Source organism: Artemia franciscana, chromosome 4 (assembly GCF_032884065.1).
Source record: "Artemia franciscana chromosome 4, ASM3288406v1, whole genome shotgun sequence".
NCBI classification, from domain to species: Eukaryota; Metazoa; Arthropoda; class Branchiopoda; order Anostraca; family Artemiidae; genus Artemia; species Artemia franciscana.
Window position 1 is genome coordinate 40,569,106 of NC_088866.1, and position 25,132 is coordinate 40,594,237.

At 36.0% G+C, this 25,132-nt stretch overlaps 1 protein-coding gene across 1 annotated transcript; it reads right to left on the bottom strand.

Moving 5' to 3' along the window:
• Positions 1 to 5,574: 5,574 nt before the first annotated feature.
• On the bottom strand, positions 5,575 to 25,126 carry LOC136026433 (uncharacterized). The gene is made up of 6 exons (XM_065703018.1): positions 25,097 to 25,126; positions 20,386 to 20,541; positions 19,754 to 19,844; positions 18,914 to 18,992; positions 17,815 to 18,093; positions 5,575 to 10,120 (listed from the first exon to the last, which is right to left on the bottom strand). The coding sequence occupies exons 4-6, from the start codon at positions 18,965 to 18,967 to the stop codon at positions 9,956 to 9,958; spliced, it is 498 nt and encodes a 165-aa protein (XP_065559090.1). The 5' UTR covers positions 18,968 to 18,992; positions 19,754 to 19,844; positions 20,386 to 20,541; positions 25,097 to 25,126; the 3' UTR covers positions 5,575 to 9,955.
• Between the last annotated feature and the right edge of the window lie 6 nt (positions 25,127 to 25,132).

The following is a 25,132-nucleotide window of genomic DNA, read 5'->3' on the forward strand; positions in this document are numbered from 1 at the left end:
CTAAGAGACCAGATTGACAAGCTGGTATAATTAACCTGCTATTTCCGCCAGTGAATAAGTGCTATTTGAAGGATTTTTGACAATCGACTGTCTCTAGAGAATTAGAGACAGAAGGCTACCCTAACTTTGATTTTGAACCTCGATGTTTTCAAGATCACTTAATCGCGGCCTTAAAGGAAATACTATTAAAGTGCTCTTCTACTGTATCAAGTAAAAAAAAAAAGAAGCGGTAAACATATCAGTTTATATAACTAGTAAGTAACCGTAACTCCCGGCCAATCAGTATAATAAAATTGTCGTATGATATTGTACAATATCTATATGAACTAATCCGAAGAGTCAACATTAGGACCCAAAACTTTAGTAGGTTTCCGATGCTTGCAAGAGAGTATACATTTTTTCCCTTACCTGCAGACAAACGAGCATTCCCATTGTAGATTGTATGCTATCATTAGGTTTTTGTTAAAGCTGAAGGACTTTATTCGCAGTTTGGTTAACTCAGGTCATTTTTATACGGTAAAGAAGTAAGTAAACATCGGAATTTATAAACATCCAAGTATTCATTTATTATTCCAAGGTGTTTGATTTGGATGGAACCGTAAGGTCTACAACAAAGATCTATGAAAAGATTGTCAGGTTTGTCTATCGGTCCAGGGTTGGAAGCTCCTTTTGGTTACCAAGAAACTTGGGTTCTATTACCACGTCAGCAGATATTTTTTCAAGCGATTATCTTCAATTAGTTAAGTAAAAGTATCGGCTTGCTTGTAGTTACGCATATATTCTAGGCTCGGTTATGCTTGCCAAATGTGTAGTGCTGGTTGCCAGTTTGTATATTTTTAAATATGTTTTCTTCTTTACCGTTTCAAAAAGAGAATGTTTTGATTATGATTCCAAGACCTTTGATTTGTTTGAAACAGTAAATCAACAATAAAAAGGAGCAAAAAGCTTTCCAGGTGTGACTAGTGGTCCAGGGTTTAAGCTCTAGATTGTTATTCAGTGTTCCTATGAACGGCAAGCAGGACTCAGTCACTCTTTTCTTTTTAAATTCCTTAACCATATTTCTAGTATTCTCTGTGTAGATAAGCTTCTTTCTGGTGTAGCAGTGGTTTTAAGCAACGCTAAGAGAACATCAAACAGAAAAGAAATATTTGGCTTCTCTGAGATCGAAAATTTTTCACAATTAGCAACCAAATGGCAGTAGACTGACTTATGAGTCTTACACAAGGGAAGAGTCAGGCAGAAAGTTCTTCTGCCACATTGCAGCGCAATCTATCGAAAAGAGTGTTGGATCGAATTAAAAATGCACCATTGGAATCGCCATGGTTGAAAACCACATACAGGTGAATTATAATCCTTACCTTGAACTACATGGAAAATTACATTTTTTTTTTTTTTGCACGGGAAGCACTGATTTGCTTCCGGTTTCTTTCGCTGCTAGTGGGGCACTGGGACATCGTAGAAAGCTGTGTAAGGGCTCATTTGAAAGCTAAGGTTCATATCTACGCGGCTTCTATAAACTTTGAGAACTTCATTATGAAGTTCCGTATGGCACAAAAATGGTAGTTTTTGGTGCCATTTATGGAGTAGAATGGCTAGGAAGTATGAAAGTATGATGAGTCTCATTACAATCTTATCCTTAAAACCTTAAGGTTTTAGGTTTAAAACTTTGAACCTAAAGTTCACGCAAAGTTCACTCATGTATACTGCCCCCCCCAGCCTATTGGTAAGTTTCATAAATCATCGGCTGACTAGCAGAACCAGCAGGTTACTGCAACATTGTAAAGATAAGTAATAGCTCATTTTCAAGGCCATGATCATATCTATGTGATTTATTTAAACGTCGTCGTAAAAATTACTTTGTTCATTTTAAGCTTCACATTTGCTCTTTAACTCCTTAAAAAAAAATCGTGTTTTTTAAAATTATTGCCTTCAATTACCCTATTAGAGACGAACCATTTTTACGCTCATTTTCAGGCGTTTATAACTGTTGCTTTAATAAGTATATATATATATTTTTTTTTTAATAAAATTATGTCTCTAGTGCTTCTCTAGTCGCGAAGACTGAAACTCCTTGTCGATGCCCTAGGCGCCTCTGGAGGCACTAAAGTCTAAGGTAAGGTAAGTACTTACTGTATTTTTTTGTCTCAAGCTTTTAAGACTTAACACTGGGAGTCAGAAATAATTTCAGTTTTACGTCTTACGTAAATTTGGGTTACCGTAGCTTGGACTTAGGTTGTTTTTGTACCGATTGAGAATTTTAAAGCTTTAATTTTAAAACAGCTATTCTGAAGCATATCGCAGGCAGTGCAATAGCGCTGCCTAAGTAAAGAGCGATGTGGGAACAATGTATTATTTATTTACTCTTGGTTTTAGACCAGACCACTTCATATTGAAAAAGTTGTCGTAGAAAGTTCTAAAAGGGCTCATTCGATTGAAAATTGAAACCGCTAGTGCCTTTTTTAATAGTCAAAAGTGATCAGAGGGCAACTAACCCCCTTCTGACGCCCACCATTTCCCCGAGCACATCCGTTCAAAATTTTGAGATAGCGGTTTTGTTCAGCGTAGTTGAAAGGTCTGGAAATTATGCCTTTCAGAATGACACCCCCCCCCCACAGCCCTCAGTGCAAGGGTTGTAAGTTATGCCCCGGGGCATTTAAGGTTTATATAGAAAAGTTGATCGAAAGGTTTGGATTGGAATCATCGGAGGGTGGATACCCCCCCATACCTCGCATTTTACCGAAATGCTCACTCGATTGGAAATAGAAGGGGTAGTGATCGGGGTACTGCTTCCCCTCCCCCTACGTCGTATTTTCCACAAATGCATACGATACAAATTTTGTGATAGCCTTTTTGTTCAAAAATAGTCCAAAGATCATATAATAAGGCCTTTTTATAATAATCCTCAGTCTGGGGTAAGGGTTGTAAGTTATGCCCCAGAGGCATATAAGGTTTTTATGGAAGGGGTGGTCGTGTGAACTTTAGAAGTGGCTCATTTGATTTGAAATGTTTAGTTCTAGTTCTTTTTTAAGAGTCAAACCTGATGAAGAGTAACTAGCCCCCCCCCCGTCACTGACATTCTCTTCCCAAAACACATTCAATTGGAATTGTGAAATAGCCATTTTCTTACCAATAGTCCAAAAATCATATTACAATGTCTTTAGGGTGGACATAATCCCCCAGAGCCCATTGGCAAGGGTTGTAAGTTATGCGCGGGGCATTTAAGGTTTTTATGGAAATATAAGGTTTAGTCGTATAAACTTTGGATCCTATGGAGCTCATTTGATTGGAAGTAATAGTGCCCTTTTTAAGAGTCAAAAGTAAATGGAGGGCAATCAGCCCTCTCCTCCCCCCCAAGCTTATCATTCCCTAAAACATGTCCAATCGAAGTTTTAAGAGAGCTATTTTATTCAGCCTTGTTAAAAAGTCCAGTAATTATATCTTTGGGGATGTCAACCTCCCCTCAGTCCTCAGGACAAGGGCTGTAAGTTAGGCAATCCGGTCATGATTTACACCAAGTACATGTTATTGAGAAAGGTATGCATGTTTGAACTTAACTTTCCTAGAAGACGAAGGGCATTCAGGTGAGACTTTCAGAGAATATTGAGGGGAGTGTTCCGCTAAACCAAAACACATTTATACGGATTGTCAAAAGGGTGCAACACAGGAATAATTGAGCATTAATTCCAATATGGTAATTTCAAATGCAATATGGTAATACTGCTACTGCTAGTAGCACTACCGCTATTTAATATTATTGCTGGTAATATCAATATTACAACTGTGCCTAAGGGTATGAAGGTGAAATTCCCTAGGAACTTTGAGGGGGAAGATGAACTGAATCAAAACACGCACTATGTATGTAAGTTGTCTAACGTTTGTAACAATAACATGTACTTTACGGTAACAGAAACGGTACTTTGTATATACTGTTAATACAGCCACAACAGTTGTTGTAATTAACGACGCTATGGATATTAAGATGAAACTTACAGGGAATGCTTAGGAGTTTCAATTAAATGAAAAAATGAATGAATGCATACATGTTTTCAAAGGGGCACATAAGCAATATCATAGGCAGCACCACTCTATAGTAGCCAGAAATATCATTGAAACTTTTAAAGAAGCTAATTCGATTGAAAATCAAAAGCTCTGGTGCCCTTTTGAAGAGTAAAAAGAGATTGGAGGGCAAGCAGCCGTTCTTCTTAAACTCATTCATTTTCCAAACACCAAAATTTTGAGTCTATGGTTTCAAATAAGACACCTTAGCAATATATCGAGAAGGACTGGGGGTATTAAGTTGAAACTTTTGGGATACTACTATTACTACTTCTGCTATTACAATTTAAATAAACAAAGAGTGTAAGTGTATCCAGGTTGTCAAAGAGCAATGATAAAAATTTTGTGAACGATTTTAAGTTTTATTTTTCAGGTCAACTTCAGAAGCTAAAAAATTAAATTAAAAATTCCATTTGTGTCAAGATTAAAAATTGTTGAAAAAGTTTCTCCAACGTACAAATAGCAACTCATACTATCGATTCTTAACTGAAAAGAAGTAAAATATTTTTTTTACATGAAAATTTCTATTTCAATAAAGCACGAACAAAAATTGATTTAAAAAACTTTCCACAGAAAAAGTTTTTCGAAGAAAAGTAAAGACCTACCTCCATTAAACCAAGAATGAGGAGAAATAAAGTCAAAAAACATTCCAAGCATAAAACTACCACAAACCTTTATCAACAAATAAATGAAACTCAAAACGAACAGAAATTACGATAAATAACCAAGTCAAACTCAAAATGAAGGAAAATTAACACGAGTAGGGCTGATAACCTCCGTGCCTTCTTAAGACCAGAATATAATTTGCGCTTTACTGAAAACAAAATACGGTTTAAATGTTTTCACTTTTCTTAATTTCAAAAACAAATTATCAAAACTTTAATGAATAAATATCAGGATATTTAAACTGACAATCCACGGTCGGTTGTCGTTTTTTTTTCTCAGTTTCTTACAACAATTAAATTTTCTACTTTTGATTTAATTTTGCTATTGTAAAAGGACCTTTTTGCGTTTAAAATTTTTATTTTGATTCTCTGTCATTCACAAGTAGAGAAAATTGGTAGCCAAGTGAAACTTAAAAAAGAAAGAAAAAAAATTGACAAATTTGAAGAAAACTGATTAGTTTTTTTTAAACAATAATTTAATTTCGTTAATTATTATTGATATTCCATTAATCGCCTTTCTTTAAATTTGAAAGCAGCATGTTTAAAAAATGGAAGCATTGAAGAAAATTTACTTTTGCGTAAAAAAGTTACGGCTTGAATTAGATGAGAATAATTCGACTGTATGTTCGAATAGTTTTTCTGTTCCTTCGGCATTTAACTTATAATTTGTCTGGGTATACCGAAAGGAAGAGGATACCGGAGGTATTGCCATTTTCCTTAAATCTTTGCCACCTCCCACTGCAAGAATGCAGACTTATCTTCCCAAGAAACAATTTGTGGTTGCCCGTGGTATTATACTTTAGGCGTCATAGTGCTAGTTTCTCATTAGTCAAACGGCCAAAGAAGATCCATATAGTTCACAATATATTTATTGAATAATATGAGAGTAATAGACTTTGCACTTAAAATATAGAATACAGAGACATATTTCGAATACGAAAACACTGATAATAAAAACGATACAAATTCCAAACCCATTTTCCACCAAACAAAACACACTCAGAAAACATATATTCTATCCATATGTCATCGGGTAGCCTATCGCTTCTCAGATAGGTTAAATTTTAGTAACATCATTTATGGAATATATCTTACCTACAAGTTATAGAGAAAAACCGCACATTACAGGTACTTATCCAACAAAAAGTTCACATAACTTAATTTTTTCCAATGAACCGAAAACAAAAGAAGTAAAAATCCATTTATTAGCTTTTCATTTGTCCCTGCGAAAACTTAGAAGAGACATTGTAAAGGAATTTTCAGAGTTTACAGTCATGGAAAAAACATGCCTATGGCATGTTAAGAAATCAGTTTGATCCAAAGTCCGAAGAACTCTACGTCAGTCTACTTGGTTTCTAGATTTTGCTTTCGAATTTTTTTCGCCAATAATTAATACTAAATTTGACGCATAGAAATGCTATAAATTGACTCTTTTCACTCCTGGCTTCTTTCTTTATTGTCATTTATCTACTGATTTCTCACGTTTAATTAGAATCATTTTTTACATAGATGATGTTTCAATGGCTTATCGTTTTTTTTAGATATATCTTCAATAGCGAACAGTATATTTTATACAATTTGTTTGTTTCACCGGACCCTCCGAATCACATAGCAAACAAATTTGTATTATTTGCTCACTCTAATCGATACTTAATTAGGAACATATAAAAGACATAGTCATGGATTAGGTGTCATGTAATTACAGGGAGGATAAAAAAAAATAAGGGGTTAATCAATTAGTAATTTGTAAAGTTCTTTTTAATGACCTGAAATAAAACATTATTAAATCCTTAGGAAACCTTTTCGGTGTATGAGCTTGGTGTAAAGAAGAAATCTAGCATATTCATGTATTTAACCAATTATAATGGCGAAGGATGAGGAAACGTTAACATGATTCTATTTCAAGCATTTACAAAAAGCTTTGCAGCAAAATTTGAAATTTTCTTCCGTACACTGGCAAGAATTCAAAACATGTGACAAGTTTATCGTTGAACCTGTCCACTCCACAAACCCTATTTATATTGATTCGGATAAATTAAGATGGGCGTGGGGCAGGCGCACGGATATTTTCTTTGGTTATTGGTTCCGTACGAGCTGAAAATATCAATATCTACTGAAACGATTTGATGAGCCAAATTATAAGGGATACTTGTTTACATTTTTAAAAGAAGTATTTATAGATTTTCCTATTCCAAAGCGTCACAAATTTCACTTTCTTTCATTTAAGTTTTAGGATAATTTTGTTGGAGGACGGTACTTTGCAATTTTGCTCATTTACTAGGCTTTTTGGAATTTTATTCTCTGGTGCGTCCTATGAATAAATTTCAGGCCTCAGATTTACAAACAATTGGAGCTTCATAGTACCATGTCCTTTCGATCTCGCGCAAAGAAGGTAAAATGAAATTTAGGCGAAATCAGAAGAAAAGAAGAATCTTTCATAGTTCGACAAAAAGATCTCTATTTACCAAGAGTTCACTGACCCAGACACAACTGTGGGTTAACTGTGAAACAAACAAGGGATGTAAAAGGATCTACCAAAGAAGGGGAAGAAAACAATATTTGAAAATCCTCATATCAAAAATAAAAATTGTTAGCATTTTTTTTTAATCTAACGTGTACAGCTATAAAACTTAACAAAATAAATAATGAAATCATAATCCCAAAGTGTGACTAAAATCGTTTTAAGAACTAATAACCGTAAAATAGAACTCCACTTAGCTGTGAGATTCGAAATGTACAACTTGAGTAATCAAACAGGTGCCCTTCATCTATCATATACAGTGGCCACTATAGTCACAACTGCATTGTTGGAGTGGATTGATTTATGCAAGGAACAAAGACAATGAATGTACCAACCACTTTACTCGAAAACATTTTCGCCATCTATCAACAAGCTCTATCACTCTTTGCTGGGCACTTGTCTTCATCAGCAAAAATTAAAGAAAAACCTTGCTGATTTACACCCTCATCAGATTAAATCTTGAGCTTTGGGGAAAACAAGGTAGTAAAGTTTGACACAAGGTCAGATTAGCGTAGTGAGTTTGGCACTCTATTCAAGCTCTAATATTTCTTGAAGAGTGACTACCAAACGTTTATAACAAAATGTTCAACACTGTAGAGACTGCATCATAAATACAGATTTTTCTGTGAAGGACCAGTATTGTGCATTTTGCTGATTGATGATGAAAGGTTTTAGAGGAGATAGGCAATACATTCATAGATTAATCTGTATTCTGTATACAAATAGATACTATCTAAAACAAAAATAGATGTGATCATACCTTTTCTGCCAATGATTAGCACCCACACAGTGCCACCTATTCGCAAAAATGCAGGAGATGGGCGGGATGGAAATTCAAAGAAGGTATTTATTAAAATATAAGTGGGGGGAGGGGACAACTATCTCCAAGTGCCCTGTATCAACACAAGACAGATAATAAATTCGTCGTGAGAAGAACCCAAGGGTGTATGTGTACAATAAAAGATCATTAAAAATAAAACTCTGCTGAAAGAATGATATAAATTGAATATAGATCCAAAAAGAAAAAAAATGAAGTACACTCGGCACTGAAAAAATTCACAATGAAATCATACTAAAAGATCAATTTAATCCCCTAGACATTTCTGCAGAAACGCAAACATCCTCTAGTCCTTTCCACGACTGCAGTATCAGCAAAATTGGTAGTCAATCGACGTTAATTCAGTTCCTTCTCTAATTTCATTATTTTTACTTTTTCCAAATCGTTTTTTAGTGTTTTCCATACAATTTTCCTGTTTCTGCTTCTTTTTTTTTTAACTCAATGGACCCCTTCCCTCCCAAAAATTCCAACAAACAGATCTTTGATTAATTTAAAGCAAGATACTTATTTAAAACTCCTAAGGTGTAGTTTAGCTTGGCATTTTTTGTCAGAGTATTCGTCCCTTCCTTAACTCTCCAATTTGCAAGTAGTTTTAGGGTAAAAATAGCAAAACAAAGACTAGTTACAATCTTGTTTACCCTTCACCTTTTAGAATAGTAAAAAGGTGGTAAAAAAGCAATAACTTTGGTAAGTAATTAAAAAAAAGACAATTAACTGGTCACTCATAGAATAGTTTTCATTTATGATGGAAGCTAATCCAGATAGTTTCAATGCATCAAAAAGATGTAGTTTTAGAATACGTCATTTAGGCAAGAAATATATATATATATACGTCATTTCACAAACATTTCCTTTCACCTATTATTAAGGCAGTTAGTACGAAAAAAAAAATCCACCTAGTTCCAGGGTAGCAACTTGCCTAATAAAGGTAAAAAAATTCTACAAAACATAATTGGTCTTTCATTTTGATATATTTTTCACGTCATTGTTTATGGTAGGAAATAACAGAAATGTAGTCTTTGTAGCCAAGTCAGCTGAAAGAAGCAACGAAACTTGCAAATACTATCTGCAGTGAATTTATACTGGCAGGACTTTAAGTGTCTCTTTGTTTTCACAACCAAAAAACACCCAGCTGAATATATCAAACCAAAGATTCATACAATAGTCTCAAATCACTGAGAATCCACAGTCACGTAGCCTCCACAATTCTTCTTATCTTTTTTAAAATCTGGCAATGTGGGTATATAACCTTGGACCTGGGATTTATTTTCGATTCCGACCTGAACATAGCCTTCAGGAGGTATTGGTACTTGTATGTCCTTTTGGTCTAAACAAATATCCGAAATACATGACTTTGAATTTATCATACCTTCACTTTTACCGTTAGTATCTAAACCTACATGAACATAACTTTGAGCAGGCCCAACCTCTGACTTATTTGGGCTATCAGGCATTTTAAAGGCAAGATCAGCCAGTGTAGAAGGGTCCCAATTGTCTATTTTATCTTCTGCCTGATATTCGGGCATTTTAAATGATTTTGGAAAATTTTGCATTTCCATCAGAGTTGACTTTTTGAAATCAGGTGCAGGCACATACCCTATACTGGGTCCCATCCCAACATGAGCATATCCTTGGGATAGTTTATTATCTTCATCCTCTAACGGCAAGCTTATGTAGCTATTAGGGTTTTTATCCTTGGTTGATAAAGGTTTTTCACATAGTTCAAAATAATCACGTTTTGATGAAACAATCTTGGGTTGCAAAACGTAATGCTTGTCTTGCAATAAGCTTGACTCTGAGCTTGTAGAGCGACCGCTTAATGAAGGACTCGACTTTATATTTTCAGAAGGATATGGTACATATCCGGCAGAAACCCTATCTTTCGAATCCAATGTTTTTTTTATCTTCGACTCCGAAACGGGAGTAACCTTCAGGGAGCGAGGATACAGTCACTTTGGCAGATGTTTTTGGAAGACACGATGATGCTGATCGATCAACGTCTTGTTTCTTCCCTGATGTCTCTCCACAAGAATAGCCACCCTGAAAGGAAATATAATTTTAATTAGTTGACGAAACATAGCTAAAAAAGTAGCCCATTAAATTAAAACTCGAAGGAAACCTAGTATTGACAGTTTAATGGAAGCACCTTGGGTTTTATCCTACTAATATGCCATTTGACACCAAGTTTATGCATATGTTTCTTGAAATTTTAGCAAATGAAAATTATGAAGTTAATAGACCTATGTGCATAAATTTTCCTAAGTAGTCAGCATCATTTTAAAATTAACTATATCCAGCGGCATAATATGGTAAGATTAAAGCAGCAAAATGCACACAACCTCAAAGCATAAGCAGTTCAGGCGGTAACATAATATTGAAAATTTGCAAAACAAACTAAAATTATTATTATAAGCTCTTAGGATGCTTTCAATCCCCAATAATTCAAGCAATAAATTCAGGGAACCTACACTTGGTACAAACAGAGTGTCCGTAGAGTCTAGAATCAAGAAAAATCACAGGTTCAATATACTTGACTCAATGAATTACGAGGATAGTACAAAATTGATGTCAATGCAGATTTATCCTATCTGGTTGATACAATTTTTTGGAAATGTGTTAACATAGTCATTGCACATGATGGAGATCCTATTGAGAGAGAGAGAGAGAGAAGGATTTGTTCATTAAACAGATAATAAACCGAAAATGGTTACTACCTCCCCTAAAAAGCAAATCTTGTCCGAGGGGGAGATAGAGAGAACAAAACGCATAAAATAAAAGAACACTAGACCACCGACGCCACTAATACCACCACACTCAAATATAAATATGAAAAAAAAAAAAAAAAAAAAAACATCATTACTTTACTTTTCCTCTGGGAACTACATATCGTCAAAACCCCCACAATCAATGTGAATGAATCAAAACTCATAATCCACAAAAAGCAGTTCCTTAGTGGTTACTCGAAATACAACGGGATCTCTAATACTCCTTCTATTACTCGTCAAACTGTTCCAAATCCGTGTACCCCTATATAAAACAGAAAAACAAACGGGAAGAAATGCCTCTAGAAACACTTAAATCAACACTACCCCTTGTATCGTGCGAATGAACAAAAGACCTAACGCATAATAAATAATTAAAACAACGTGGTTGAATATTCTGGAGTAATCCAAAAATAAACCGCAATACATAAAATTCCCAAAATGTTTAAGGTCGGATAAAATTCCCGAACAGACTGACGAGGAGGAATCCTTGCTAAAAGCCTAACTGCATGATTTTGTAGAACCCTTATTGGTTTGAGGATAGATGGAAAATTGGAGAGCCAAATACTTAAACAATAAAGTATATACGGGTGTATAAGAGAAAAATAAAGATGGCAGAAAATAGATTTAGAACAAAGAAATGCTGGAGTTTCTTCATTATACCTTTATTTTTTGCCTAAATTTTACTAGTTAAAGTTACATGCTGCTTAAAAGATAGAGCTTCATCAATTACAATCCCAAGGTATTTAAAAGAAACGGTCCGTTTTATAACTCTATTAGAAGTATTTAACTCCTTCATGCATGGGTAAAAATCTGGTAAAAATGGGTAAAAACTCCTTCACCCATGGGTAAAAATTCATTAAATATATCATCTTCCAACTTTAAAGTCTCTCCCTTTGAACTGATTAATTCACCGTCAACTTTGCTTGTTTTTAGTTCAATCACTTCTTTTATTAATCCCCAAGTTTTTCTAGGGCATCCTTCCACCTCCTTAAACTTCTTCTAAAAGTATTTCTTTTTTTTTTCATTTCTTAAATCGGTATTCAACTTGTTTCGATAAGCTTTATACAACTCCTTATTTCCTTGTATTGGGTTAGTTATTTGAGACTTAAACAATTTATCTCTAACATTTATTTGCTTCAATATCACTGGATTGGTCCAAGGTTTTTATTGAAGATTTTATTGGGATAAGAATATGATGTTACTTAATTGATGATTAAGTAACTTCTAATAACATTTAACTTATGTAATTGTAACTGAAATTATGAAAAAAATTATGCAATCTCAAATATGTACTATTTGAAACATAAACAAGTAAAATAGAGCTTAATTTTAATTACATATGACAAATATTCAACTACCCCATTTATCCACACTTACCAAACACCCTACAGTAAACTATTCTAAAGAAGTTAATGAGCCGCTAGTGACCTCAAAGAAAATATTCCAGTGGAGATTTCTAAGGAATCACTGAGTCCAAGTATGTGTCCAGAAAACAAGTTTCAGAACTATACTTTCCCAATGGGGGACAAAATTGCTTTTAGTGAGCCTTTAAGCTTCAAAGAGGAAATGCTACCTAAAGACGTACAAAGGATGAAGGGTCTCAGGTCTAGTCCAACTCTCCTGAAATCACAGGACTATCGGATTTCCCTGTTGATTTCCTATATTTCCCATATATTTCGTCTATTTTTTGCCTTTTTTAAACCCCTCTAGAAAAGCGTCCTACGAATGTACTTGAACTTACGTCGTTCTGTTGTATAATACCACCGATAGGTTACCTTTCCTTCTTATCTTTCTTCATTAAACAAAACTCATGGTCATCGTTAATATGTATTCAGAATATAAATTTGTTTCTGTTTTTCAGAACACTGAATGAACGAAAAAATTATCTCGAGTCCAAGCTTGAACAAGCTAGAATAATTTATCTACACGTATATTTTTTTGAGGTTACCTTTGCATGTTTTGAGGTTATTTTGGGTAAACTAATTGGCCGAAAACAAGCTACTGGGAATGGGTTTTGGCCAACTTCTAGATGTTGCCATGTTTTGAGGTTATTTTGGGTAAACTAATTGGATGAAAGCAAGCTACTGGGAATATGTTTTGGCCAACTTCAGATGTTGACTGTGCTGTTAGGTTATTTTGGGTAAACTAATTGACCAAAAGCAACCTACTGGGAATGGGTTATGGCCAACTTTAGATGTTTCCATGTTTTCAGGTTATTTTGGGCAGACTGATTGCCCGAAATCGAGCTACTGGGATGTACCTTTGCATGTTTTTAGGTTATTTTGGGTAAACTAATTGACTGAAAGTAAGCTACTGGGAATATTTTTTGGCCAACTGTAGATGTTCTCATGTTTTGAGGTTATTTTGGGGAAAAACTAATTGGCTGAAAGCAAGCTACTGGGAATGGGCTTGGCCCAACATTTAGATGTTGAACTGTTGTTAGGTTATTTTGGGTAAACTAATTGACCGAAAGCAACCTAATGGGAATGAGTTTGGCCCAACATTTAGATGTTGCCATATTTTTGGGTAAGTACGAAGGTTACAGGATATAGGCTTTGGAAAAAAGTTATTATAACGTTAGAATGTTAGAAAGATATGGCATTTAATTAGCTCAGTTCTTATAGCTACTCCTGCTCTACCTTCAGTTCCAACAACGCTGATAGACGATGGTAAAACCGTCCAAGGAGAATAAGATGTTCAGCTAGAGCGTACCTCTTATTTTGCTTTTATAGGGAAGACAATTCCTTCCTCTGCAAGCTCTGTGACTTCTCGTTGCATTTTCAGATCCTATTTTGGACATCCATGTTTAAAGTCAATGGTCTTGAACCCTGTTTCTGAGTTTGAGGTAGCTCATATCAGGAATACTCTTAAAGGATCATCGTTTTTAGGGCCAGACAGATTTCCTACAAGGGTTATCCGTGCCATTCTGCCAGCTATTCTATCACCATTGGCTAAGCTTGTCAATCTGTCTGTCGAGATAAGAATTTTCCCTGAATCGAGCTAAGGTTATAGTGCTGCATAAACGTGGTTCTCGGAGTGATCCTGCCAATTATAGGCCGAATTCTCTCCTATCTGTTTTCAGCAAAATTTTTTATTGCTATCCAGGCTTCTTACTTTTCTAGATGCAAAAGAATTTTTGCATGATTTCCAGTTTGGATTCCGAGCGAATCACTCTAAAGTACATGCTTGCGTAGCTCTCTTGAATTTCATCCATTCGGCAATGGATTCTGGTCATATCCCAGCAGCTTTACTTTTGGATATTCGTAAAGCTTTTGATTCTTTGACCCATTGGATTCTTCTTCGGAAATTATCGCATACTGGTATAAGATCATATGCTTTCTCTTGGTTTGAATCATATTTTTCCGGTAGGCTTATTTTAATTGATCTGCTTTTCTCGACCCCTTCTGAAGTAGATTATGTCGTCCCTCAGAGACCTATTCTTGGCCCTGTTTTATTTCTGATTTATGTTTATGATCTGATTTCGGCAGTCAAAAACACCAGGCCTCTAGCATGCTGCGAGTTTTGTCGTCCTGATGTTCGTTCGTGTTCCAATACTACTTCTTATGAAGATTTTCCCGTTGTTTTGCAGGTGATACCACTTTTGGAACCTTTGGGAAGACGGAATGTGATATGAAGTCTAACCTTGTGACAATATGCGAGAGAGCTATTTCATGGTTTTGATGCGAATTACTTGGCCTTGAATGATGGCAAGTCACGTTTTCCTATTTTTTTTTCTCGAATTGGTGTAGCTTTCCTTCAGCTTACACACCTTTTAAGGCTCCTTGTGTAGACCAGAGAATCGGGTGGTCCGGTTTCTTGGTATCCTGCTTGATGGGAGCCTTTCATTAAGAAACCATATAGCCATGATTAGGATTAAAATCTCAAGGAGTTTGGGTATCCTTCGAAAATTAGGACACATTTCCTGGATTTCTTCTGATGCTTCTTTTTTTCTGCCTTGTCCAATCATTGGTTTCGTATTGTCCCATTGTATGGATGTCTACTTTTCCTTCTACACTACGGTCACGTGCTGTCATACATAATAAAGAACGGCGTCTGGTTATGGACACCAATCGTTCCTCACCAAAACCGCTCTTAAATCTACAGTCTATTTACATTCTTTCTTGTGCTTCTTTTGTCTTTCATCAGCTTCACGACAATCTTCCAAAATCTCTTCAAAAAACTCCTGTGTTTATTTCTGATTCTGCTCCATACAGCCTTTGTTCTTCACATAATTTCTGCATTCCTCCTACCCATACTATAAGGTTAGTTTTCAATCCCCTTTTAAAGGATTGAGCTTTTGAAAGGATTCTTAACCACCATTTAGTTAAGAATGAAACAGAATAGCATTTTGTTTTTATTTATTTATTTTGGATTATTTTTTTCCCTTTTCCTCTGAGGAGTTGATGTCCCCCGAGTGTTTCATTCATGGTGTATGGTTGTCTTCTCTGTGTTTTGACTCCCAGGCCTCAAGTTATGTTCTCTTTTTATTCTTACATATTATTTGGTTATCATTCCCTTTTTTGGTTGTTGCTTCTATTGTATTTTTTTTTATCCCCCTTGTATCCTTGGCCATGGAGCCTTTCGAGGCAGAATATGAGTATTGTATTTCCAGTCGGTATTAATTGGTGAATAGAAAACTCTGAACTCTGAAACTCACAAATGAAACGTATCACATACGCTTCTGAAATGGAAGAAAGGGAGTCCTATGGAGAATTCAGAAGGAAGCTGGCAACCAACTTCAATAGATGACTCAGTCTGACCTCGCTGAGAGTGCAGGCAGAAAATTTGGCCAGCAAGTGGTTGTGCAATTGAAGGATGTAGAAGTGCTCTTATAGCTGTTACGGGTGGAGCAGTTTACAGGGGGCAGTGCCGTATCAGCAGCAGGTAGCTTTTCGTGAGAGGCAGTTCGAAACTCTTAAGGAGACTGTTTCTTTTACCGAAGATAGCACTCTAGCTAATAACAATGAAAGATTGTTTGAAGACGGGTGGCGCTAACCGATGCCAGTGTCCGGGCAAGGATGGAAGGAAACAGAAGAGTTTTAGACGGCAAACGTGAAGGAGGAGAGAACCTTCATCAAGCGAGAGCTGAGTCCAAGGAAGGAAGCTCACGCGAGAGTTGCCACGCAGGAAACAAAAGAGCCTGCTTTGTGTGTGACATGTTGCACTTTGCGAAAAACTGTCCGAGGAAAAAGCATGAAACAGAGGATTCGTGACAGGGTTTCCTAGCTTAGAGCCCGGAAAGGCCCGATTAACAGGAGTTGGCGGGGACAGTGGGTTGCACTCGGTTGGTACCAGGAGAATCGTGGTGCTGGTAGGAGCCTAGAAACTTAAGATACTTACATGGCGACACACACGAATACTCTACAAAAATAGTGAACGTATGGGTGAAAAAGCAGATGGTTTGCTTTTTGAACTTCTAGTGAAGGTTGCAGTCTCGGATCGGATCCCAAAGAAGTTCCTGGTAGGAAGAAATTTTTCGGAGTTCTTGAGGCTGGTATATTTGGAAGTTGAGGAGTTTTGACATTGAAACCCAAAGCAAACAGACAACTTGAGTCACAAACGCACATTCCGGAGGCAAGGCAGTTTGACTTCGACGACTCAGTGTTTTCTGATGGAGGAAAAACACAAAAAGTCGGGGGCAGAGGCGTAGAGAAAGGAAGGCCTCGTCTAAGAGTAAATCAGACGGAGAGGAGGCTCCTATGCAGCCTGCAGAGAAAGGAAAAGGTTTTCCTGAGTTGGAGGAGGTGGACGAAACCTTGCAAGAATTGCGGGTGCGGGCTAAGCTGAATCTACAGAGGCAAAAGATTTATTGCAAAGGACGATATCCTTTACCGAGTTGTCAAGGATGAAAATCAGGGCGAGCAGAACTGGCAATTAGTGGTTCCTTCAGTCAACAGAACAGACGTATTAAAACTAGCCCGTAATTAAATTATGGGGTGCATATGAAAGGGCAACGAACTTCTGACAGGATTTTGGAAAGATTCTTTTGGTCGAATGTCTATTATTTGGAAAATGACAAAACATAGTCAAGGGTGTCATGACTACCTGAAAACGCCAGATTGAGCAAATGTCATTGCAACCACTCCCAATCATTGACACTCCTTACCACAAAATTTGGAATGTACCTGGTGGGACTTCCAGAGATCAGCAAAACTGGTTTCAAGTGGATGCGAGTGATAGGTGACTATGCAACCAGATATCCAGAGGCAATACCGCTTCGCTCGACAAATTCACAGAAGATAGCAGACGAATTGATCAAGTTTTACCCCCGAGTGGGGATACCTTCAGAGATCCTGACCGATAATGGAAGTAACCTCATCTCCCAGGCAATGCAGAAACTGTGTGTGGCCCCTGACATTAAACACCATCGTACCAGCGTTTACCACCCAGAGATGGATGGATTAGTTGAGAGGTTAAATGGGACTATAGTGCAGAGCTAAGAAAATTCGTCAGAGATGAGCCGAAAAAGTGGGATCAGTATCTTCTATACCCTTTGTTTGCCTACAGGGAGACTTAACAAGCTTCAATGGGTTTCTAATCACTCGAGCTGATCTACGGGAATGCTTTGTGATATTTATTTTCTCAAATAGCAGTTTGTTAGCGTGTGGTTTGAAAAAGGCTAATTACCTGTTTTGGCAGAGAGCCGAGACACGAGCTAGTTCCATTTTGTATGAATCTATTGGTATGAATTTTTTATATATGGATCAGACCTTTCCAGAGCTTTGAAGAATTACCATCTCTGCTGAAAATCTTTACACCTGCTGAATCTAGATTGCGAAGAGGGTTCATGATTGAAACCGATTTTAGGAACTGGGTTTTAATTGTTGGTTACTGTTTTAAAAGTTGCCACACCATTTTAAAATTATTTTTAAAATAACACAAACCTTAATACCTATTAATATGATAGATAATATTTAACATGAAACTAAGGAAGAAGAAATGACAAATATGCTCAAAATTGAATCTTACCGTGCTATCAAAAATTGCACCGGAATCCATGGACTGCCTCGATTTTAATCGAACTTCAATAAATTTGTCCTCACTATCCTTCCCAGAACTTATACCACTTGAGGTCACGCTCGATTGACTATCCTTCAATTCTCCTTCAAGGTGAGTTTCCGCGGTTCTTTCTGACATCGCAACATCTGAGAACGTTAAATCAGGGTTTATTCTGTCAAACAACGGCTTTATAGACGCCGTGCTCGTGTTTTCTCGCATTTCTTTGTCATCTACAGCATCTTTTTTAAACTGAAAAAGTAGTATTGTATAAAAAAGTACTTCACTGACATTTAGTGTTTGAGAAATGTATCCTACACACTACAATTACTTTTTTTTTTATTATTAATCTCCAGGAAGCGATGACAAATATTAATTTATTTTGAATAGGTCAAGAAGCAAAAGCTTTTATCTAAACTAATGAACGAACTACAGGAAGGAAAAGTTAGCTATTACCCAAAGTCATAGTTCAATGGTTATTCAATGATTGATAAATTAGTAATATCTTTTTTATACATTTTGTTAACTGGTAATTTATTTTCTAGTCGCGAAGGTTCTGTCGAGTCTTTTCAGCTCATTTGAATGGAATTCAAATAATTAATACGTATATATTTCGTCCATATTATTTGTAGATATACACTTGTATTGGATTACTTCTTAAATTACTTCTTTTTTTTATACAATTAGTAATAAATGCATAGTTTGTAGAAAACAATACGGGCAAAAATAATTTGTTACTAAAGAATATTCGATTTTTAATGTTTTATCAAAGAAATTTTTTTTACCAAAAATTCAACTTTCCACCGATTACCTTTCGTGCTTTATCGACAATTAAGTAGATAATTCTCCTAAAAAGAGGGAGGGGGAAGGAACAGGATCGACAAAGTGAGAGAGAGAAAGAAGAAGAGTGAAAGGGAGAGAGAGAGGGAGAGAGAGAGAGAGAGAGAGAGAGAGAGAGAGAGAGAGAAGAGGTAGGAAACTGTAAAAACTAGAAAAAAGTGATTTTTGGCCAAACCAAGCTAATTAGAAAGAAGACTAATTAAAAATCCAATGGGCATTAGAGGGAAATTACCATAGAGGTTGATCCAGATCCCCAAGGAAATTGCGCCGTCTTTGCTGCACTCATTGAGTTGACATATTTCTTCTGTAGCCTAAAAAGAGCACCAAGAATAACAATGTAATTCAATATCACAAAAAAATCAAGAAAAGGAGGGAATCAAGGAGGAGAGAGAGAGAGTAAAGGGTTTTTGGGGTATAGAAAAGAGGTCCTATGCTATTTTGAGATATCGTTCCCGAGGGAATATAAGATTTTAGGAAGGGCGATAGCAGACTTGTGACACCGTGGGGCAAATACTACAGCACAAATAGTACACTTGTCTTATCCGTACTGGTCATAGCTGTAGTCACCCTGCAGCACAAATACCAGTGAGAGCAGAACTAGTAGAGCTCTGTGGCCGGTCAAAAATAGTCCAAGAGAGACCGTGGGCTGCAATACCTACACTAGTGGCATCAGTGCTGTGGCACTGGTAGCGATGGAACACAAATGCTGGTTGCAGCGGTTGTCAAATAAAATCTACAATTTAATTTAAAACATCAAAGGGGCCATTATAATATTAAAAAAGGGAGCAAGGCACCAAGAATAAAAAAACTTAAATATAAAGATTAAAAATATACTTCTCACGAGACAAATCTCACTAAGCTTAGTAGTAATAAGCCACAAAAATTATTTATCGTGATTTCAATCCCTCATAATTTATTATCTACCAACAATTTAGAGTCTTAATGTCGTGGGTTTTGAATTTCTATATCTTTTTTCCCTTTTAGTTTTTGTACTAACAATTAGCTTAATTTTTTGTAAATTAAAACAAACAAGAAGCAAATAACAACATTAAAAACAATTAAAAAAACCAACCGTGATCCTCCTAGTATAAAGGCAATAATGATTACTGCAAAACCGATAACGCTACAAACGACGACAATCACAGTAGTACCAATGTATATACCTGAAAATACAAAACTATGCATAAGCGTTCTTCAGTAACTGTTATGTTTTCTTCTCTAATAATTTTGCAATGTTCTTTAACTTACAATCTTTCTGATTTTATCCACAGACAACAATATCCTCTTTTACAAGAGCCACTGTCAAAGAATGTAATAACAGAAGCTACACAGAAAAAGGGAAGAGAGAGAGAGAGAGAGAGAGAGAGAGAGAGAGAGAGAGAGAGAGAGAGAGAGAGAGAGAGAGAGAGAGAGAGAGAGAGAGAGAGAGAGAGGTAGGAAACAGTAAAAACTAGAAAAAGGGTGATTTTTGGCCAAACTAAGTTAATTAGAAAGAAGACTAATTAGTTAAAAGGAGTAAGATGAGATAGGGACTTGTCCACTCTTGTACAAGAAAAAGTGAGTCATTGGGATTGATTTGAACCCCAAAAAGAGCAATTACGGACCAAGTTTTAAATATTTTCTTTTGCATCTGTCTAATTAATAACCCTGGTAACAACTCAGTGTAGCTTTACACTTCAGTCTGACAATACTGGATGAACTTACCTCTAATACACTCCTGCGTAGTGACTCTAGACCATTGGCCTTCAAATAATTCATTATCATCCAAAGCATTGTTCGCCTGGACAGTTATATTATACCAATATTTCTTATCGTCCACGCCACACAGTTCTAATGAAACTTGAGTAAAGTTCACTGGTCCTAGAAAGGAATACAATTTCGTAAAACACATTGGCCTCATACAATGAGAGCGCACTTCCTTCTAACTCACTTATAGTGCTGAAGAAGAGAGGGGGTCATTCTCCCGAAATATTCGTTTTATTCAGCCTTCCAAAGACCCATTCTTGATCTTCATTTGTTTAACTTATTTTTTGCAAGAAATGAATATTACTATATCTTTACGGCAGCAGTAAGATGGTAAGTTCGGACAAAAAGGAAAATACATCTCAAAGCCTACAAAATGATTGCTTGGCAGGGAAATTTTTTTTCGCAAAAATAAAAATTTATTTAAAAAAAAATTCAAGGCCCTTATTACATTCATTTAAAACATTTCTTTTTCTTGGAAAACAAGCCAAAATGAACAAAACATAACAATAAGGTAGGAAGTTTTGAAACTTACAATGGCATTTAATCTTCTACCTGTGGTGAAAAAAAAACAAAAAAAAAAACAGTTTTATTTACAAGATTAAATTATAATAAATGTAATTTGTAACATTCAAGTAAAGAACAATATTGAAACTTCAAACGAAAAGAAATAATTCAGTATATATTGGTTAACTGGAATGGGGATTTCAATCCCTCAACCCACCAACTACTTGCGTTAAAATTTTACTCGAACTTAATTGAAAGCATTTTAGGGTGTACCAAATACAGTTAGTGAGAAACTGCAAGGGCTTCATTTACCGATTACCTTCAAAAACATTTCGACAAAAAATTGTATTACTAATTGCTTAAATTTTGTTGTTTATTTGAACCCTTTAGCTCCCTCAAGAGAGGCCATAGGACAGATCTGTAATTATCTCAATATGCATTCAATTAATCTAAGGCACCTCTCAAAGAAAGTTTAAAAGTGTGGGGCAAAAATACTATTTAAGGTCTAAAGCACCTCTAATACAAAATTTACAAGTGCAGGCTCCGAATGCTTTTTAAGTCTTAATATCTTTTTCCTTTCCAACCCTCTAACCTTCAACCTAAAAATTGGTGTGCAACTAAGCGGACGCTTCATAGTCGTTAGTGTTATTGAGTAAAGGGTTTATAATAATAATTCACTTTTTATGGACTGTAAGTATGTTTAGGGTCGAATAGCATGCCACACATCAGTATTCTGAGATTGGAAGACTCACGTATCAGTATTCTGAGATTATGTCAATCACGTATCTATAACTTGTGTTTATTTTTTCCATCAGGTTTCATCCCGATCCCTCCACTCTAAGCGTTTCCCAAGATTTCCGGCTTCCCCTCCAGCTCCCCCTAATGTCACCGGATCTGGTCGGGATTTAACATGAGAGTTCTAAAGCACAAGATCCTTCTAAAGACCAAATTTCATTAAGATCTGATCATTCTTTCGTAAGTTAAAAATTCCTCATTTTTCTAATTTTTTTAGAATTAAACCTTCGCCCCCAAACTCCCCCAAAGAGAGCAGATCCGTTCCGGTTATGTCAATCACGTATCTAGGACTTGTGATTATTTTTAACCACGTTTCATCCCGATCCCTCCATTCTAAGCGTTTTCTAAGATTTTAGCCCCCCCCCCCAACTCCCCGCAATGTAACCGGATCCAGTCGAGATTTAAAATAAGAGCTCTGAGACACGATATCCTTCCAAACATCAAATTTCATTAAGATCCGATCACTCCTTCGTAATTTAAAAATACCTTATTTTTGAAATTTTTCAGAATTACCCCCCCCCTCACTCCCCAAAGAGAGCGGATCCGTTACGGTTGCGTCAATCACGTATCTAGGACTTGTGACTATTTTTCCTGTGGGTTGCGGAGGGTTTGTGAAACCTGAAGGCATAGTTATTTGATCTTTGGACTATTTTGAAAAAAACGGTTATCTGTAAATTTTTGATCGGATGCACTTAGGGAAAAGGGAGTTGGGTGGGGGGGGGGGTAGTTGCCCTCCGATAACTTTTAACTCTTTTTTAAGTAGAATTTCATTAAGATCCGATCACTCCTTCGTAAGTTAAAAATACCTCATTTTTGAATTTTTCAGAATTACCCCCCCCCTCCCTCACTCCCCCAAAAGAGCGGATCCGTTACGGTTACGTCAATCACGTATCTAGGACTTGTGATTTTTTTTCCCACCAAGTTTCATCCCGATTCCTCCACTCTAAGCGTTTTCAAAGATTTTAGCCCCCCCCCCCCCCCCCAACTCCCCGCAATGTCACTGGATCCGGTCGGAATTTAAAATAAGAGTTCTGAGACACCATATTCTTCAAAAATCAAATTTCATGAAGATCCAATCACCTGTTCATAAGTTAAAAATACCTCATTTTTTCTAATTTTTTCGATTTAACCGTCCCCCCACTCCCCCCCAAGATGGTCAAATCGGGGAAACAACCATTTATGATTTAATCTGGTCTGGTTCCTGATACGTCTGCCAAATTTCATCGTCCTAGCTTACCTGGAAGTGCTTAAAGTAGCAAAACCGGGACAGACCAGACCGACCGACAGAATTTGCGATCACTGCATGTCACTTGGTAGATACCAAGTGCCATAAAAACAGATTTCGTCGGGTTTCTACCTACAAAACCTACTAGATACTACATACTGTTTACATTAGCAAAAACAGATTTCGTCGGCTTTCTATCTACGAAACCTACTAGATGCTGCGTAGTATCTACATTAGCAAAAACTAATTTTGTCAGCTTTCTACCAACAAAACCTTCTATATATTGGTTAGTATCTACATTAGCAAAAACAGATTTCGTCGGCTTTCTACCTGCGAAACCTACTAGATACTGCTACATTAGCAAAAAGAAATTTCGTCAGCTTACTACTAACAAAACCTACAAGATAAACTACTAGATTATACCTACTAGATTACATAGTATCTACATTAGCAAAAACATGTTTCATTAGCTTTCTACCTGCAAAACCTAATAGACACTGCATAGTATCTACATTAGCAAAAACTATTTTTGTCAGCTTTCTACCAACAAAACCTTCTATATATTGGTTAGTATCTACATTAGCAAAAACAGATTTCGTCGGCTTTCTACCTGCGAAACCTACTAGATACTGCTACATTAGCAAAAAGAAATTTCGTCAGCTTACTACCAACAAAACCTACAAGATAAACTACTAGATTATACTACTAGATTACATAGTATCTACATTAGCAAAAACATGTTTCATTAGCTTTCTACCTGCAAAACCTAATAGACACTGCATAGTATCTACATTAGCAAAAACTATTTTTGTCAGCTTTCTACCAACAAAACCTTCTATATAATGGTTAGTATCTACATTAGCAAAAGCAGATTTCGTCGGCTTTCTACCTACGAAACCTACTAGATACTGCATAGTATCTACATTAGCAAAAAGAAATTTCGTCAACTTACTACCAACAAAACCTACAAGATAAACTACTAGATTATACCTACTAGATTACATAGTATCTACATTAGCAAAAACATGTTTCAATAGCTTTCTACCTGCAAAACCTAATAGACACTGCATAGTATCTACATTAGCAAAAACAGATTTCGTCAGCTTTCTGCCTAAAAAACCTAGAAAGGACATAGAGCCTACATTTAGCAGACAACGGAGTGGCAAAAAACGGGAAGAAAATAGAATTTGGAAATTCTACTGGCCGAGTTCAGTAATTTCGCCTATTTCATTCAACGAAAAAATCACTGTTTCGCAAATTTTCTGAAAGCTTCAAAAAATACAGATGTTTTCTTAAAATACGTAAGCTAGAGAAAAATACTTGAAAAGACAAGTGAAAGAAATTTGGTATTTGACAAACATTGCTTGTAAAAATGACAGACATTCCATACGTGTTATCTTTTCAGATTATTCGAAACTAACCTATTGATTTCATAAATATAATTTATTTCATAAAAACTGAGTCTTTAAATATTTGTCGTAAATAATGGATGCAACTAATCTTGTCCCTGTCTCTGATGTTTTTAAGTTATAGTAACTAGCTCAAGGGTTGTATTTGGACACGCTAGATGGTACAGATGTTTTCCTTCTTTTTTAGAAGAACTTCAGTCTTTAGTCTTTGGTCAAAATAAGAAAAAATGCTCCTTCTCCAGTTCCTGCTTCTTTTTTTTTAATATTGGCGATTGGAAGAATGACTTTACATCTAATCAGAAATGGATGAATCAATCTACATTGTATTAGTAATAGATAAATTACTTACATGCCAATAACAAAAATAGATAGAGAAATAGATGAAAATGGAGCAAGCAATCGTAAGAATCTACGACACTGAATTATCTATGATTCTAGCTTTAAACACACTGTCAAGAACAATCTGCATGTCACACCACAATATGGATTTATGGAAATTTTAAGGCATATTACTTGGTTTATGGCACGATGTAATTGAATTTGAGGGTTTGCAAGCAAACAACAAAAATATTTTTTTTCTTAAAAATAACTCATAGTGAATTGATGATTGGGTAATCAAAAATCAACCAAGTCAAAACTTCGAATGAAAACTTCCATTGACAAATTTTGACAAACTCCTTCAGAAATACCCGAGCATTATTCTAGAAGAATCAAAGATAAAAGAAAGGATCCTTACCACCTATCTTTGTTCTGAATACTGATGAAATAGGTT

Excerpts from the sequence above, each read along its gene's own strand:
- LOC136026433 (XM_065703018.1), bottom strand. The coding sequence starts at position 18,967 with ATGAGTGCAGCAAAGACGGCGCAATTTCCTTGGGGATCTGGATCAACC. Across the intron at positions 18,094-18,913 it reads GATCTGGATCAACCTCTATG|TTTAAAAAAGATGCTGTAGA; the intron begins GTAATTTCCCTC and ends CTACTTTTTCAG. Across the intron at positions 10,121-17,814 it reads GTGCAATTTTTGATAGCACG|GGTGGCTATTCTTGTGGAGA; the intron begins GTAAGATTCAAT and ends ATTTCCTTTCAG.